The following is a 19,005-nucleotide window of genomic DNA, read 5'->3' as shown; positions in this document are numbered from 1 at the left end:
TGCCGGGGGAGGATGGCGGCAGGGATTTTGGCAGCTGTTTGGGGTATGTTGTTGATACTGACCGAGAAGGAAGTTAGAGCTTCAAATATTATTGAATGCTGAGAGACTGTTTGGGCAACATACCTTTTGAAAACAAAACGTTCTTGATTTGGTTGTTAAACAGCAAATATTTACTTCCCTCTGCGGAAGTGTTGCATAACGTTTTATTACTTAAACAAACCTGAGCTTATTGTGAGCGCGACGGATTGGATTTTGTGCCGCGCTTTCTGTACTGCTGTCCTTCTTGACAAAATCGGACTGTCACGGTGAGGAGGCAGGGTTTGACGCTCAGCTCAGTCCACTCGTTGCCCCAGAATTTTTGCTGAATTTCAGCAGTTGGGATTTGACCAAAATTTCTGCTGTCAGAGGCGAACTGCCTTCTAGTGAAGCTTCTAGACCCACTCGGAGGGCTGTCAGCCAGCAGGACGGTTTCAGAGAGTGGACTTGATTCGCCTTTTCTGAACAGCAGGAGCTACATGTGTGTGTGAGGTCAAATTTTTTGAGTACTTTTGGTATTATAACTGTGGTATGCGCAAGATTCCTGATGTAAGGCATGGGGCTTGTTTAAAGCTCTGGCTTTCTAATACAATTCCACATCTTTTCTTAATGATTTTCCCAAACCCTTTGGCTCAAAGGTTTTCTGGTTTATTTGTGGGGGTTTGTAAAGCTACTTCTGTAGGAAGGTTTCCTACAGATGTTGTAAAACTCAGATTTCATTTCCTGTATTGGGAAACAGTAAAAGAATTATGTGCAAGTAAGGTTAAAACAAATGTTTTTGAAATTTAATCTTTCAGGGCTCGGTGCTAACTTTATGTTACTAATATTTTTAAATGGTTCTTCTCAAACATGCAGTCTCTTAAAGACCTGCTTACAAAGGTGTATGTTATCGGAGGAAGGGGAAGTAGCTATGCTACCTCTCTGTCCAGGCAGCCTTCAGAAAGAGACAGCTGGAATGTGACCTTCCTTTTTTAGTGTCCCTTCTGTCTGTGCTTCAATAAACCAAATATATCGGGGGGCGGGGGGGGGAACGAACGAACCAAAGAAACCCAAACCTTTCCATGGAGTGAAATGAGGCTGGTAGAGTGCATTGTGGAATACAGTGCCGGTTAATTAAAATGCAGTGCTTCCAGCAGCTTCTTGCATCTTCAGTGTTGCCTGGCTTCCTCTTCCACACCTTGCTGAGTTTTTTCTTGTTGTTTTTTTCCCTTGCTTCATGTCCTGTTTTCACCTTCTGTGGCTTCCTGCACCCCTTCAGCCCTCTGTTGTGTTCACCCTGTTTTAAACCCTGTGGGTTTTGAAAGGCAAGTAAGCCTGTGGGTGCTGGCGTCTGTCTCAACCCCAGTTTTTTGGGGTGCAGCACCTGCCAACTCCCTGGGGCGATGCTGAAGGTGCGGCTTCGTACTGAGGAGCAGTTACGGCACTGGGTGAGCAAGAGCACACTCCCATTATCGCTGGGAATGGAGAGCTCGGTGTCCTTCTGCTCTTGTCGCATCTTCTGTTCAAGGATTTTGGTTTTTTTTCCTGACAGCTCTCCAGGTAGGTTTCCAAACTCAAACTGTTCATAGTGGGGGGGGGGGGCAAGGGTGAGGGTAAAAATATCTGTGACTGGTGGCTGCCAGCCTGTAGGCTCAGAGTAAGTAATTTCACTAGCCTTAGCCAATACTTTGGGACTTCTGGAAAACTGGTTGTAGCGTTGAGAATGTTTGTAGGATTGAAAACTGTACAAATGGGTGGTTTATTTTTGCTAGGCTTGACTAATAATATCCATCTCGCCTTCGTTTCGTTGCTGTTGAATTTGATGATGTAATTTTAGTGAAGACCAAGGGATGAAGGAATTGATGACGGGTCTAAAACAAATGAGTGTTGGCGACAGTGAGCAATGGTCTAATCGTTCTGTTGCACTTGTCATATTTAAAAGCAACACGGTGAAAGTCATGCATGAACACACTTGCGAGCTGCAGGAGAAAGTTGAAGTGACTGTGCTGTTTTACTGCTCCTAAAGATTGCTTGTAAAATAGTTACTCTTGTGCACCTTCTGAACTTAACCACATTCTCCTTTCTTGTGTGGTTAGCAGGGTGCTTTAGACTGCCTGCTAAGGAGGGAGAGGAAAAGTGGAGCCTGTGAAGTAGAGGAGCCAGTTTTGTTGGTGGGGGGAAGTAGACTCCTCAGCGCTGAGCACAGTGATAAATGTACAGCATAAGAAATAAATAGCTAATTGTGTAAACCAGACCTTCTCAACCAGCACGTAGGCTTTCATTAAGAAGAATTGTGCTATCAACTCTTCCCCAAAACGCACCATGTGCAGTTTTACATAACTGTGTTGTTTCAGTTGAATTCAGTTATAAAATGTCAGGGAACTTTCTGCTATGTGAAAAGGATAAAATAGCTTACAAGTAGCGCATTACTGGTGGGGAGAACCGGGACAGTAATATGTGGCAGCAGAGTTTTAGCTATATTTGTATTTCTTACAGTTTTAGAATGGTTTGTAGAGCTTATCATAGCAACAAAGTATTTATCACAAATATTCCAAGAAGCTAGGCTAGATTCAATAACTTACTGGAGGAAAACTATTTCGTTGATCATCCCTGATACTACTACCATTCCTATGGTTTCCTCCTCATCTGTTTTGGTTTTCCTCGTTCCTCCCGTTTTCCCCGCAGGCAGCAGTCACAGCTTACACGCGTGCTGGTTTGTGTCTCGTCCTCCCTTGCTCCCATTTCATGTTTTTTACCTTTGCCCGAGCTGTTTACCCTCTCCTTGCGTCCTCCCCTCAGCCCCCAGGCTGTTTCTGGGGCTGCCCGCATCTTTGGCGGTGAAGGATCAGAAACGCCTTTGCTCGGCCGGTGTCTGAGCTGAGTGCTGGCATCCAGTGGAACCCTGCTGGGGAAGCAGTGCTGGAGAGCTGGACCTGGTTATCTCTTCATAGCCACCCTCTACTGATATTTAGAAATCTGCTTTTGTTGCCAAGAGATTTACAACTGCAATCGTCCAAATATTTCTAGAAAACAGACCAAAAGCTGTTGGTTTTGCTTATATTGCCGCTTGTTTACTGATTAAAAATGCCAGGAATGAAGTTTTAACTATGAGAAATAGCATGCCAGTCCTTCAGATGTTTGGATCGGGGATAATTCTTTGCATTCAACTCTGCCAGATTAAAGTTACTGTTTTTGCCTGTGTTTGGAGGTCAGCAAGTGAAAGAACGTAGGGCCTCAAGGGAACTTCATACTCCCACCCACGGCTCGGGACCTAGCAGAGCCAAACCAGTACATGGGAAATACAAATATGTAAAAACCCCTGAATTTCTCTTTACTAAATCCTAGGTATCTTGATTTCATTTTTGTCTATCTCTTCGTATATCATCTTTAGAAAAGTAAGATACTGGAAGAGTAGCTTTTTGTAAAGGGGAAGAGTTTCAGAAAAGCCAATAGGGTTGAGAAGCACAGCTCCAAAGGAAGGACAGTGGAGTCGGTGCTTTGGCTTTGGGTATCGATGTAATCACTACTGAGCTCTCTTATCTAAGGCACGCGTTTGTTATTTTCCTTGTGAGGAGGGGCTGGTGCATGGGTTAATACTGCGTTACGCCAAAGACTGGATGACTTTGCGTAGCCTACGCTGACTGTGTTCGTACAGGTGCCACTTCTGAACTGTATTTACTTGGTTCTGCTGCTTAAACAGCAGTGTGGTGAGTGGTGTCACGGTTAACTTGATGCCCTCCCGTTCCATTTAAGTAGCTAATAATTACATTGTGACTTTAGCCGTTTGTTTTATCCAAAAGCACCTATTTGTAACGTTTAAACATCTTTTACCTCTTGTGCGGTAGTTAAGAAGATGGCCAACCCTAAGTTACTACTTCGTAATAATGGGTTTATGAAACTTGTGTTTGTGATTTTTATAGGCTTATTCTTTATATTTATTTTCAGTATAGAACTGTCTGCAAATCAGCAGCTGATCAACACCCATTGACCCATTTCTGTATTCTCCAATTATACATTATATTGATAAACTGCGGTAGTTAAATGGTCTACAGATCTAAGTTCACCTACTGGATCACAGAAGATTTAAGAACCAGTTAAAGGAAAAAAAAGAAAAGAAAAAAGGGGGGGGGGGGGCTGGGAAGGAGGGATTGTTTGGAGAGCGAGGGTAGAGCACAGACTCACTGTGTGATTTGCTGTTGTGCGCTTTAAAGTTTTATGGCCCATGTTGCATCCCTTGGGAGGATAAAGTGCAAGGAGCATGAAGAAACCCATAAAATTACGAAGGGTTTATGTGGTATAATTAATATGGAACTTTCAATGAACTTTATAATAGTTGTACTTTCTTAATTTTACACAAGTTTCTGGTTTGCTAATAAGTAATCTTGAAGATTGCTAACTTAAATTTTGGATTTTTGTATTGAATTATAACAAGATACATTGTAGGCCGCTATATTTTAGTATATAGCTTCCTTATTGTAGTTTTCAGAATTGGCTGTGCGTGCCTGGGGAAGCGTTTTTGAGCTGTGGCCAGCTTTGCACTAAAAAAAACCCCATGTCGATGCAGCTTTACTGGCAAATCCTCCTTGTGCAAGTGCAGCTTTGCTTGCAAAAGCACTTTTTATTGACACTGGATGGGTTTGCAGATCACAATGTCATAAGTCGCACCCGTAGCAAAAATAATACAAGGAAGAAAGTTCAATTACACATCTGGCCTGGATTTGCACAGTAAAAATCAAATAAGCATTGTGAAATTGCAGGTCCTTTTTTTAACTACAGAGGAAATTTTAGTTCTAAATAAATGTAGAATATTCCCTCTGGAACGTGCTGGCTGCTCTGTAAGTTGGGTGTGGATGCTGAGCAGTGTTGATTCTCACTCCTCTGACTTTATCAGAAGACTGTGGTAGGGGAGTGGGTGCGTCAGGTTGACTAGAAATGACAGATTTGATTCAAACCAAAGGGCAACCACTTTTTTTTGCTCCACCTCCCTAAAGATTTACGTGTTTTAGTTGGAAGGATTGTGATTTTATTTGTGAGGAACCTGAGTAGCAAAGCAGTGGTGGATTTGGAGGAATGTGAACTCTCGGTAGCCAGTCTGTAGGTGGGGGTGACAGAGCCCGTGTGATGCTTGGGGATCTGCTGATGGCAAATGCTTGGATGAAGGAGGCTGAGTCACGGGGTGGAGGTCCAGGGGTGACCGAGGTCTGCCAGCACCGTTGGTGCAGCTGGGAGAGCAATCCTCGTCTTCTGTGCCCGGCTTCCCCATCTTACCTGCATAGACTTTCCTCTGTTTGGGAATACGTCATGAATGATTCCAGCGGGTAGAGAAGCAAGTTTTAAAGCAAGCGTGTGCGCATCGTTTGGGGCAAGGCGCTTTCTTGCTTTTAATCCTCGTAGCTGGTTGGCCAACTCCGTCCTTTTCCAAGGTCAAATCTGTTTAGAGGTCATTGAATTTAGGATTCACTTCCCATAATGCGATTATTGGGTGTCATTCTGACCATGCGGATAGAGGATTCTTTAACGAAAAGCCTGTCAGATTCAGGCAGGTGGCAGTTGTTGCTTTCCGTGTTGGGGATTTTTTGGAAAGGAGAAGTGTCATTGCTAGCCACAGAAAAGGGAAGCCTACATGAGATGTAGTCATGTTACAGGGTGATGAAAATGACCTTCCATTGCTATAATAACACAAAGGTATGAGATGCTAACAACAGGAATTGGAAGGTTTAGAGTCAGCAAGTTCTGATAAGTTCTACCAAAACATTTTTAGGGGATGTATTATCCATAGGCACTTTCTGGATTAATAATACTGATAATTGATGACAGTGGAAGAAAGTTAATAAAACGAGCTGAATAATTAGAGGTCTGCCAGCCCTGCAAAATAATGGAATGAATGATAGAGGACTTGACTGATACGGAGGTAAGGGGAAGTAATACAATTAATGTCAATTAAAATGTGCCCATGGAAAATAAGCTGATGAGATGTAACTGGGGATGTAGTTTGGCTGATAAAAGCAATGATGTGTGCTGTAAAATACTTTGCCGCCTTAATGAATTGAATGTAGTGCAATGCAATATTTTGAATGAGAAATGAAAACGGTATAAAATGAATGCAGGGAATGTTAAGTAGGTACCGGCTAAATCAGATGGCAGATCTGAAAGTACAGGTGGGAATGGCGGGTGGCTGCTGTCGCGGCAGGGCCCTGCCCGGCTCCGTTCTTTGCCCCAAGTAAGTTGGTGTCTTTGTGGATAACCCCAAGTGTCTCGACATGCGTGTTTGTGAGGCTTTGAGCGGCCATAGGCGGTGGGAGGTAACAAAGGTGACGGCCACACGTGTGGAACATTGACTGGGAAAAAGATGTGGCCAAAAAGCCCTGTAGAGTAACAGTCTGAGATACTCAACGTCAAGCTAGAAATCCTGGGATGGTATACAAAATAATTGAGACAACCTTCTTCCCGATTTCTTTATCAGTTCAGCAAGGATCAGTGGTGCCCGACTGCTCGTTTGCCCAGGAAGAAGTATGAAACTGGCAACCCTGTTGATTTAGTCTAACGCAGTCGTACAGTAAAGTTCCCAATAACTCAGGGAGCGCGCAGGACTCATAAATTATAGAGCAGCTCACGTTTATCATACACATCGCTGCTTATCTTGTAAACTCATCTGCTGTGCTTGCACGAGTAGTTGATTTAACAGCATGTATATTGTTGAACTTGACACATCCAAGAGTATAATCAAGCTCTAAAAATACTAGGGTTGTCTAGCTGCTGGTTTGCGCTCTTCGCCTGCTTTCTAAAATGATTGCGGGACGGGTTCTCTCAGGGTTTGCTGCAGGTCACGGGAAATTTCCGTATCGTACGTAATTGCAGAGGAGTTTTATCATGATGCTGGCATCTGTTTAATGACACAAAATGATGAGATGTGTAAAAGGAAAAAGTTAATATCCTTTTTTCTGTACGCTTCCAAATGGGAGATGACTATAAATGAATTTTGTAGGGTAAAATGCCAATGAATAAGTGTATTTCTCGTATACTGCTGCCCAGTATCTGTCACGCAAAGCGTGAGAATAGTGGAAGCAGGCAGAGATGGTGGGTTTTAGAAGAAGAACTAGTAAAACTCCTGTGGTGTGGCTGCGATGTCTTATCCTGCCGCTCCCGGTTCCCTTTTCTGCAGGGACTGATGTGATCTGTATATGCACCGTTTGTGGATGCTGTGATTCTTTAGGTGGCGTCGGAGGGGGGATAGAGAGGCACAATGAAGTTAATGCTTCTGGGACTTCTGCGGGCTGTTGTTGGACTTAAAGGGTTTTGGGGTCTCTTTCTTGTTTTTTTTTTTAAGGGGAATTGATGCACCTTTTACATTTTTAGCAACAAAAAATAATAATTTTGTGTTCTGCAGTATTTCTGCTTTTGCAACCCCCGGGTGTGGTGAGGTAGGAAGATTTCCATCCCTCTACCTTACTCTCAAGTTGAGGAACTGCATTCGCTTTCTGAGCTGTCTGTGGAAAGAAAAGTAACCTGTTTTTAATGGGTACAGCGCATTTTAGTTTTAAACGAACTAATAGACCTTGAGTTGCGTTTCTGCTGCAGCTTGACAAAATTATAGCAGGTACTGGGGCTCTGCTTATTTACTTGCAAATCCTGTCGAGTGTGAACTTCATTTATGACTTTGCTGGCAGGTCATACTGCTATGGTCACAGCTTCTCTAACATTTTGTCGCTATTGCTTGTAAAATTTGTCACTGAAGGAAATAATAAGCTAAAATAGGCACAGGTAAGCACACACACAGGCTCCTCAAGCACAAATCCATCAAAGCTCTTCTCAAACTTTGCAACCACAAGGAATTAAACTGTGTTTATATTTCTGAAATAAAGGTGCGATTTCAACAGAAAGCCATATTCTTCTTTGCAAAGACAAATTGCCTGCTCTGTGACAAGTGAACCGGTGGGTTTCCGAGTCTCATCGTAGCTAGGGTCTCCTAGTGGAAACCGCCTGTTCTCCTGTGTATGCATCACGTGTCTCCTCTTCTTTCTAGATGATCATGGGAACAGCAATGGCAGTCATGTAAAAATCTTTTTACCGAAGAAGCTGCTTGAATGTCTACCAAAATGTTCAAGTTTACCGAAAGAGAGGCACCGCTGGAACACTAATGAGGTAGTTACATCTCTTATTTATTCTTAAATGTACCAGTTTACTTGATGCTTATGGATTATTTTTTGAGAGCATGCCACGTAAGTTACAGAATATGAATTTGCTGGCTCTGGAACCTGTTGTTCAAATAATAAAGTCCTATTACATGTTGAAAGTGAGGTTTAAACTAGACTAGGAAAGCAAATGTGGAAGCTGACTACTAGTATAGTAGGAGTCTGTTGCTTGTGTGTGTGTATGTCACTGGTCTGAAAGAGTCAAATCTCGTACCATCTTCTTGGCATGTTTCAAAATTGTTTAAAATTAGATAGGTGTTTTGGTACCATGTTAAACAAAATGTTATCTTACTGCGTGTAAAGACTTGTGAACAAAAAGCCAGTGCATGTTTGTTCCTGCCAAACGGGGTCCTGAGAAATAACCAGCTTGCTCCCGTCTGAGAAACCTTGTTAAGAACAGGGGGACACACAGAATTGGACGTTTTATACTGGAATCCAATTACTCTGAATGTGCTGGTTTGCATATCTCCTCTTAACACCTCATGGTTGGGTTCATTGACATGAAACACAAGTATTTAAAATTCAGGTGTCTGGTGGACCAAGGTAAAGTTGAAGAACGATCCAAACAGGCCTACGATCCCTTGCCTTTATTCCTTCTGGGCAGCAAGGCTGGAAGTTACACCGCAATACCCACAGTATAGTTTTGGTTTTCAGTAGCACTGTCTTACAGTACCTTTGCCATATTTGTGCGAATCATTTAATAATAGCAGCAATCAACTTTGAGAAGCTACTGTAAAACTCCAGTTAGTATCTGCCTGTTGCTAGCTAACTATTCTTGTCCCTCTAATAAATCGTTTGTAACATCTAAACGCATTAACAAAAACTGTACCCACGAGTTTAATGACTGCAAGTGGCAAGCTGAGTGCAGAATCAAATATAGATCAGTTCATGTGTATATTTGCTGAGCGCAGAATCAAGTACGGATCACTTCATGTGTGTATTTTTCAAGGTCAGAGTCCTTTACACCCCTTCCCCCCACTTTTGTCTGAAAGTTCAAGTCAAGTATATGTTTTTAACATACTAAGTACCGTGACAGAATTAATCTGGTTTTGGGGGGAGTTGCTGGCATTGGCTCTTCTGTGTAGATGTTTTTGTCTTGGGTCATTTGAGTCGAAATGTGAATTGTAGAAAACATGGGTTGCCATTTATTCTGTGATAGCATTTATACTAATGGGAACGGGGCATGCGGTAATAGCAATTCCAGTGGCTCTAAAAGATGATGTTTTGACAAAGACAGTTGAGAAAGCAAGCTCTCCGCACGGGTCTGTGGCAGAATGATGCTCCTTCTTGTTATTGGGAACAGCTTGTTGGTTTTTAGTCACTTTTCTCTCCTATTTCTGTTGTCCCTAGTTTAGAGCCTTGTGTATACGTTTACACACACAGGCTTTCAGCTTTTCTTTTTGAACAATGTTTGGTGTGTGTAGCCTGCCAGGGTACAGAATGTGGCACATGAAGTTAATCACATAGCTGAAAATTTTTATTATTCAGAAGCATGATACAAACGGGAAAGCGTAGGTGCTTGGGAGGTGTATTAAGCTGGAAGAAAAATTGGGGAGCATAGCTTTCCTTCTGTAGGACATGTCGGCATTCTGGAGAGGGGGAAGTGAATGGTTTTGGTGGTGCTTGCCAGCATATTGCTGGTGTAGGTTTGTCTCATACCTTAATTCGAGATGGATTGTTTGCTAATAATCACAAATCATGAGCTAGTATGTTGAAAAACCAAACCCAACCCACTTCTGTCTTTTTAAATGTCAAGTTTGTCACACTCATTTATATCTCTCTTTCCTCCAAAATCTGTCACTGTGGCTGCCACGCAGTGGGGACAAGGAGCTGGTTCTCTATGTGGGTTATTACTGGCGCTGCCTCTGCCAGCATATGTGGCATGTCGGTTTCAGTTTCCCTATTGCATTATTTAAAAGGAAGAGCTTGTGGCCAGAGATTTTTGGCCTCGTTAGCTCAGAGGCGTGCAAAAAAAGAAAAGAAAAGAAAAAAAAAAAGGCAGAATCTTATGCCTAGATGAAGTCTTGGAAAATTTGTGTTAATTATGGGGGAGGAGGGAGCTTAGCTTACAGATTTTATTTCCCTCCCCACCCCCAACCTGGAAGTTTAATTCTGTTCACTGTTATAATACTTGAATTTTTTGTACAGTATAATTGAATAATAATGTTGGACTACATTTCAGAGTCATTCCTAAGGGAATGTAAGTTTTTGTCTGAGTGCACAGGTGTTCTGTCTATGCTGGTGAAGGCGCAAGTTGTAAAATACAGAAGATGATGATGTATTTTATACAGTGGTACTTCCGGAATCTTTGTGTTAATTTCAAGATCATGGGTACTGCTTGCAAGGTGTCTCATGGATGGGGAGGTTAGTTAAAAGGTATAAAAGAAAACAAAATGCATAAAGTAACTTACAGATCTGAATATGTCTGTGACATTGTTGACCTCCCTCAAACTCGTGTGTGTTTGGACAAACTCACGGATGTCCGGTCTCACCGTAGACTTCTCCAGAGTGTGAGCGTGGTGGGATGCGGTGTGGGATGCGTCCCAAGGGGTGGCCGGTGCCGGCCCTTCTAACCCAGCTGCAACCTGGCTACTTTCCAAAACCCTTTTTCTGCTCCTTTTTTGGGGATATTTCAAGGAAACTTAAACACGGCCCTTGTACGCATCTGTGGGTCCTTGAAATAAAGTGCAGATGTATCTTCAGCCACTGGGGCTGGTGGGTGGCATAAAGGGCCGGAGTTGCACGCTGGCGCGTAGGCTTGGTCTGCTGATGATTGCCTTGCATCTGCAAATGAGCTGCTGCCGAGGCTGAACGCGGAGGTCAGGGAGCAGCTGGGGTTTGTTCTTTCCTCTGCCAGGGCATCGCCATGGGAACGCCGCAAATAACTTTTTCTGAGCGCTTTCATCTGCAGATTGAGGATAATGGTCATATGTTGCTCTGGATTGGGTAATTGGGATGGAGAAACAATATCCTTTGAGAGCCGAATAGGTTGTGGTTGACTTTACACTTAGTAAAATAATGCTATGAGCAGCAAGAGAAATGGAGCATTTAAAAATTCTTAGAACACGTTACTGAGATGTTTGCTTTCCGTCAGATTATGCAGTTTTAACTGAAATGTTTGATGGAAATATATTTCCATATCAAGATGTCATCTCGTCTTAAATCAAGTTTATAGTGGTTTTATATTTCCTAGTGAAGGAAGTGTTCCCTCTAATTCAATTTTTTTTTTAACCAGAGATACAAAATCATAAGTTTAGCCAAGCAACCCAAGCAATTTAATTACAGATTTACATTTTTTGAGATGCCTGTGAAAGTGCGTGTGTGCTTACTTCTCTTGCTCTGGGGGAGGATAGAAAGGGGTTTTTCATACGATTTCTCACGTTAGGACAAATCAGTTAATTGCCAGAAAATTCTGCAAACGCTCTGTGCATTTGATGGAGTTCCTTGCTCTCAGGTTTTAGTTGTCGTTCATTTTGAACCGTTTTAGTGTTTGTGTAATGCAGATCTGGCTTGGCTTTAGCGAGCGGATGGAGCAAAGGCTTCCCATGGCAGTGCCGCTTGTAGCTTGCTCGGCGTGCTCGCGGTGCGCACCGAGGGTGGATTTCGGGGGCTCTGGGTCTCGGGTCCCTTCCACGGGGAGAGGGACGGATGGTCCCAAAGCACCGCCGTGCAGAGCCGGCTGTCTGCCGGTCCCTCTGGGCACTCCGCTGAGCTCCTGCTTCGCCTGGTGGCTGTCGGCACTCCTGTCCTTGTGCCTCGTCCACTAACGGAGGTGGCAAAGGTTGCCAGCTTCTGAACCGCTAATCGCTTTGGGCAGCAAGAGACATTGTCCGCAGGAAAGGCATCCTGCTTCTTTCTGTCGAGTGACCAGGTTATCCGGGAACCGGGAGCTTCCCAGGCTGCTGTGCTCTCAGCGGTACAGTGGGTACAGGGGCTCAAGGGTGTCGGAGTAACCTTGTCTCTGCATGGTGCTTGCCAAAAGCGGGATTGTGGCTTTGAGCAGAGATGCCTTTCATTAGTGGAGTTGGCAGACGCAGTCATTAATCATCCTTGTAAACTTAATGACACAGTATGAGAAAGAAGGAAAAAGTTAAACATTGGAAATGTAAAATGCTACCTAGGGCTTTTGTTTCTGACAGTATTCTATATTTACGTTCTCTGTTGGGAGAAGCCCAGAACTTCCACAGTAGAAAAAACCAGTAGTAATTGCTTCGTGTGCTTAGGCTTTTCTTGAGGGGCGAGACAGAAATGCCCCGTTTTCCAGTGTGACATCTAGCATCAACTTGTTACAAATTTCAGCCTCAGGTATTGCTTGGTAGTATGCAAATAAGTGCAATAACAAAACTCTATTTGAGCATTATTTAGCATAAGAAGTTGTTCTTTAACGATGCTGTGTTGGGGACCTTGAGTTGCATGTTCACTGACATCTCTGATGTGGTCTTGCATTTTTGCTTTGCTTGCACGACAGTGACATTCTCGTCTTCCGCTTGACATCAAGTTATTTCCCGTCTTTTCTCTAAAGTGCAGAGAAGATCTTGAAGGTTTGGAGAATTGCCTGAGGGACGTAAGGGACCCAGACTGATTTGGGAAGTGAGTCTCAAGCATTTGGTCTGACTATTATGCTATGAAATGCTAGCAAGGAGTAGGTGAAAGCAATACGTCGCCTGCCACCTGCTACTCCAATTCCCCCTCAGCCCCCCGGCAGATGAGTGTCAGGCAGCCAGTTACTGGCATGGCTCCTGTCATCACAAGTTTGTTCATCAAAGTACCACTCCGGGTAAAGACAGAGCAGTATGGCATACTACTACTTTTTTTTTTTTTTTTTTTTTAAAATGCTTTCAAGTGCCATTTAGAATTAACTCCTATGTCTGAAAACTTAAAACACCTGCTTGTTTTAAGGCTGCCCTGGACAGTAGGGTGTATTGTAACATTGGGCTACGTTACTGTACCAGTTCATACCTCATTTACCAAAGCAGCTTAATGTGTTATAAATTCATGGGTTGGAGCAAGTGTATGGGATCAGCTTTTCCCATCACCACAGAGCGAGGAAGGAAGGGGGTGTCTGTCCAGGTCACAGCATCCCCTCTGCGATATGCCATCAAGATGGCAAAACTCTCTGGAGAAGCAACAGTGCTCATTACAGTTTCCTGAGGACTGTAAAGTTATTCAGTATATTTTGTTTAATGCTTTCTATTAAGGTCAAGTTAATTCAGATGTGTTTTGCTTAAGCGCAGAGTTTCCCGAAGCCAGAGGCTGGCCATTGCCGTGAGAGCTCTGTGGCTGCCGAGCTCTTACAAAGCTGGAACGTCTTCGCTGTCTGCATTGGCTCTGTGATCTCTCATGAGCAATAAGAATATTTAATTTTGACTAATTGCCTGCTACCCATGTGATCACGGAGTATAAAATATTACGGTGGTATTGGCAAATGCTATGATTAGAAGTTTCGTTGCTTTCTGTTCCGCCTGATGATCCTCTGCTGGAGCAGTAGTGGGGAAGCGGTCACAGTCCAGCTTGTGCACACTTCTGACATGGCATCTCCTCCCACCACCATTGGTCTGGCACGCAGCGTTGCCTTTAGGTTTGTGCCGAGTTGGGGGCTGAACCAAGTTAACATAAGGTTTTGTGAATGAAAGGAAGCGCCTAGTTGAAAGTGCCTAGTTGAGGGCACCATGTTTGCCAAGTGCTGGAACAGCCAGAGCATCTGTGAAATCAAGAACGTCGGTGTTGATTCAAGTCCTTTGTTTCAGTCGTGGTGGTCTTCTGCTAGCCGTTGGAGCTGGGAAAGGCATGTCGCATCTGAGTTTGTCACTAGCTAGTTGGATGCTTGCTCTACCAGCTGTTGGTAGCGTGCTTTCCAAAGTGTGTCCATCCCCTTGGCCAACAAAAGAAATGTAAGAAAAACCACTTTTCTTTAAAGGAGAAGCAGTGGCTCTGAAAGTGAGATCAAAAGGAAATAACGTTTACACCCTGACTAGAGCAGAGTCAGGAGTAAACTGTTTGTACACCTGACTGATGCTGTCTAGCACGGGTGGGCGGCTTTTCTCACTGCGTGCGTACTTACGGTTTTAAGGCCAATCAGTGAACGAGATGGAAATTTCTCTTTAACAGAAGCACTTCATTATGGGTTTATTTTGTGAAATTAATGAAATTCTGTGCTTTGCTTAATATACAAAGCAGAAAATCTGCTAGTGGCTTTGCTTTTGCAGTTTCTCAGTCATGTTTACATAATTAGTAAATGTTGTGAGCAGGCTCGGTGATTTAGCAGAATTGAAAGGTTACTGTTCCTGGCAATTTTAAACAAAAGCAGTAGTACCTGCTATGCTGTTCATGCTCTAATAGAGAGAGATTCCTCATCTTCCTCTTAGGAAAATCTAACTTTTTTTCCTTCCCTTTTGTTAGTGTTAGGACTGATGTTGTGATTGTATAACGATAAGTCTTTAAAAATGGCTGATTTTGCAGTTCTGTTCAGTTAATGTGTTGGAGTCCTGGAACCAGATTGAATCCTGTAAAGCATAGCAAACAGATGAAATGTATTGTTTTGGATAATGTACTGCCCTCCTGTTTTGGTTTTTTTTTTTTCCAAGTGAATTCAATTGAATGAATTAAATTAACTTTTTTACACTTAATGACAGCTGAAGAAAAAAATTACTTCATAATTAGTTTTAGCATATTATACAAAGTATAAAATGCTGATGGTATTTAACTCACTGGCTTTTTGACATTAGTAACCTGTCAAAATACCTCTGACTATTTTTACAAATTTTGAAACTTTTTCTAGCAATTAGTTTGGAGTGGAATCGGTCCAGTTTGGTTTGAGCACTCCCGTGGCCGTGCCTCCTATTTGGGCTTCCCGGTGCTCCTGTATATAGAGATGCAGCCGCTTGTGTTTGTGTTGTTCGGGAAGTGGATGTACTGGTTTGTGTGCTGCACCGAGCAAGAGAGCAGACGAGAACAGTTCTTGGGTACAAGGACAAAACCTCCCAGCAAACTGAAGTGGCTACTTCAGATGGAAGGGACTTCCTGGGTTTTTGTCATGTCAGGCAAGGCTCCTCTACTGAAAGTGTGTCGTGTAGACAACCGTAGTTTAGCAGCAACAAATGCATGTCCAGACGTCTGTTCTTCTCTGTAAGAGCGGGCTCTCAATCCTTTGTCTAGTGTATACACAATAATGCACAATTTAAAAAAAAAAAAAAAAAATCATAGATTGCTCTAGGAATGTGGGGAAAATAAGGTGGAATATTATTTCCTCCAATTGATTAACCTGGTGTGTTTTTCCTAACCTGCATCATCTGTTGGGGCTCATCCTTTTTAATGGTACGTGGTTATTCTGAAGTATAGTATCAAAAGAGAATGTGGATGTAGGGGAAATAAGAAGTTGGAGTTACAAGTTATGTAAACCCTTCTTCAAACGTGAGAGAATCGTCAGAGGGCATTAATGTAATTATTATTTAGCTGTTTACAGGAACATCAACAGTAGTGGTAGGTACCACTGCATCATGTATTTAGGTCTCTGGCTTGCCCAGCACTGAGTAAAATACTCGCTGGTGTGTTATGCAAGTTGTGCTTTGTAACGCATTTTACAAGGAAAATGTTACAACAAAGTCAATTTACAAAGTCAATTGAAGTGTCTCTCTGCCAGGGACTGGCATATATAAACACAAATGAATTGGTTCACTTGTCAAATGAATGGAAACTGAGGATATTATATTTTGTAAGTGATTGAAATCCTGTCTTCTCTGTCTCATGTTCGCTACTTCCAAGGGTGGCTGTTTCATTTTGAAGAGGAAAACCAGGGGATTTAGATTAAAAAGAACAACTAGATATGAAGGAAAAATTAGTGCCAATAGAAGCGAAGATTTTATGCAGGGGTAGTACGTAAGAAAAAGGACTAAGAGTGAACTCGATTTGTTTTCTGCAAAAGGAGTGATCATTGAGGGGAATGAAGCGTACCTGGGGGGAGAGAGAGAGGGAGGGGGGAGAAATCTGTTGCAGTAGGGGAGAAATATGAAAAAAAGTCTTTGCGTCCATTCCTTTGGAGCTGGCGTCTATACCCAGCTCTTTACAAACGGGGCTGTGGGTCATAAAACCAGGAGCGGGGAGCTGTTTGCTGGCCGGCGTACAGCAGAGCGGAGTTAGCAAAATGCGGGTGAGGTGTTGGGCTTTGCGGGACTGCCCCGCATTTAACGCCCATCAGTTGCCATCCCACCGGTAAAACGTTCTGGGAGTTACCTAAAACTCGCCTTTACGCACACTTTGTGTTACCTGAGGAGGCGGGAGGGAGCCCCGGGCTCGTGCCGGGGGATGCGGGGTGACCGTGTTCAGGTCCCCATCTCTCACCTTCGAGGAGTTCCTGAGCTGTGGGCTCCTCCTGACCATGTGACTCACGTTAATGCCGTCCGGACTTAATTAGCTGCTGAGTCACTGCAAATCGGTGTCTTTGTTGTTGAATTATGTCCGAGTCACTTGGTTTCCAAATCGCTTCCCTCCAAAATGAGGTTGTCTTGCAAATCGGTAGGGTAAATCGTGATGAAAGGACCCAGCCTCCGCACGCGGGTGAAATAACAGCAGAAAAGCTGACTTTTTGGTTGAGTTCACAAAAGTTGGAACTGGTGAGTGTTGGAAATAACGGCAAGAACTTGGTTTTAATTCCAACACGTGGCAGTAACTTTAGCAGAGGGTTTGCTGCTGGGGGGGTGTGTTAAAAATACAGACCTTCCCACTTTATCCAGCAGGTTCTTGACTGTGATGCATGTAAAGCGGGAGCAATGCAGAAAGATGCAGTGTGTGTTCTGGAAAAACGTACGGGCAAATTAGGTCATTGCACTACACTTCAACTTTGGAGATTTTCTGTCATCGGTGGCTGCTTTACCTTAGGAAGACACAGTTTTGTGGGGTGGGTTTGTTTCTTGGCTTCAAGCATGACACTGCTTCGGTCCAGACGAAAGACTCCCAAAACTTAATGCCTTGCCAGGCAGGGGGAGAGGCGCTGAAATTAAAAGGGATGTAATGCCCTTGGTGGGTGTCTTTCTCCTAAAGTTATCTGATGTAAATATTACATGCTCTGCATAAATTTAGTATAGATAATTGACTGCATCTTGCTTGGAAATGGGTACCAAAGGTTTTTTTATAGCTTCTGTGTAATTGAAATTCCAGGAGTAGAGGCCTTTGTCTTGGTAACCACATTTGAATTACTTTTTTATTGTAGTGTTAAACCAATACGTTATGATGTTAGGAGTTCGGTGTGCGTGTGTGTCAATAATTACTATATTTCCACAGTTACAATGAATACAGCAAACTCTTGAAAAAGAACATGTAATGCTTACCCTGCAAAGATGTGATCTAAAAGTTGTATTGGCAGCCATTTGGGTTCTGACCTGCTGAAGATAACCTGTCGGCGCTGGAGCTGGACTGCACACTTTGTGCAGCGCAGTGCCAGCACGTGAGCCGTGCTGGTTTTTATCCCGAGCTCTGAAAACACATTTTGTCTAATAAGAAACTGATGCACCAATATGGAAATGGAAAGACTTGTAGAAACCATTCTACAGGGAGGTTCACAAAAAAAAAAAAAAAAAAAAAAAAAGGTAGAAAAAAGCTGCTAGAAGTAGGAGTCGACCTCCATAGCCGGGGTGGTCGTGGGCGCAGGAGGGCTTGCAGCAGCAGGCACCTTGCAATTCAGCGTGCCCGGGGGGAGCAGGACGGCCAGCGGGTGCTGCCGTGTGCTGGGTGTGAATTGCGAGAGCTTTGATGTGATTCCATGGAAGGTATTAGTTTTACTCACTGAAGCTCCTTTGTTTTGCAGAGATCTTGATGCAGACGCCCTTTTGGATTTCTTTTTAATAATGTGTGACCCTTCACCTTTGATCCCTTGACCTGCATTACTTTGGTAACCATTTCATTTTTTTAATTTCATTTCATTTTTAATTTTGGTGTGCAAGCTGTAACATTTCATCATTTTAAACTGTAGCGTTCTTTGACCTCCCCAAATGTCTTTTTTTTTCTATGAAGATATGTAATGTTGGCTTTTCTTGAATAAAAACTATTTCAGTTGTTTAAAAAAAATAAAGTATGTAATTTTCATTGGGTTTTGCTTCTTTTAAGTTTAACTGTGTGTATGTTTCTTGTATAGTACATTACTTTTTTTTGACCTGTGTTCTCCCAGTACTTAATCTAATTTTTAATTTTGATATTTCCGTACATCTTTGGTTTTAATTTGCTTTTCTGTACAGTTCTTTTGGTCAGTAAAACATATGCTGGTGTCCCCACCCCACCCCAGTCACATTTTGATAGCGTAAAGTAATCATGGGAGCATTTAAGATACTCTTATGAATAAGAAATATTCTTTATTGTTAAAATTTTGTTCCCCATCCTGAAGATAACTTTTCCTAACCATCAGCTTAAAACAGATAGCTATTTTAATAAAAGATTAGGCTTTAGACCAAAATGAAAATCTCGACTGAAACTTAATTTACGTTTATTTTTACATTACCATTGAAGCCAAAAGGGAAGTTATCAATGCTTTGGGATGTGCTTTAACCATGGATGTGCTTAAAGAAGCAGTGTTGTCCTTACATGGGGTAGTAAAGCCCCCCAAAGTTAAGTAGGTGTTTTCTTTCCATTTTATTATTGAAAGGGTACTGGCATTTAAGACAGATTTTGGCCAGATTCTATTTTTATCTTGTAAATGATCATATGAAATCTACTGAGCACAGCCCACTGAAGCACAGATTATTTTTTAAGTGTCTCATTATTTTATTCTCTAACATTTAATGCTGAAGTTTTAATTGCACACAGATGAAGC

The 19,005-nt window shown here is 42.7% G+C and overlaps 1 protein-coding gene across 10 annotated transcripts in view; it reads left to right on the top strand.

Moving 5' to 3' along the window:
- The window catches only part of CAMTA1 (calmodulin binding transcription activator 1), a 325,997-nt gene that overhangs the window by 23,157 nt on the left and 283,835 nt on the right, over window positions 1-19,005 (top strand). For 5 of the 10 annotated variants that reach the window (XM_030017247.2, XM_030017244.2, XM_030017243.2 and 2 more), the window contains one exon: window positions 8,039-8,157. In XM_030017247.2, the coding sequence (XP_029873107.1) occupies window positions 8,039-8,157 (119 nt within the window). Of the gene's footprint in view, window positions 1-1,114; window positions 1,576-8,038; window positions 8,158-19,005 lie in introns of those variants that run through there. The other 5 variants (XM_041124303.1, XM_041124301.1, XM_041124300.1 and 2 more) reach the window with 4 other exon arrangements.

Source organism: Aquila chrysaetos, chromosome 6 (genome assembly GCF_900496995.4).
Source record: "Aquila chrysaetos chrysaetos chromosome 6, bAquChr1.4, whole genome shotgun sequence".
Taxonomy (NCBI): Eukaryota; Metazoa; Chordata; class Aves; order Accipitriformes; family Accipitridae; genus Aquila; species Aquila chrysaetos.
This window is presented reverse-complemented; position numbering and strand designations above follow the sequence as displayed.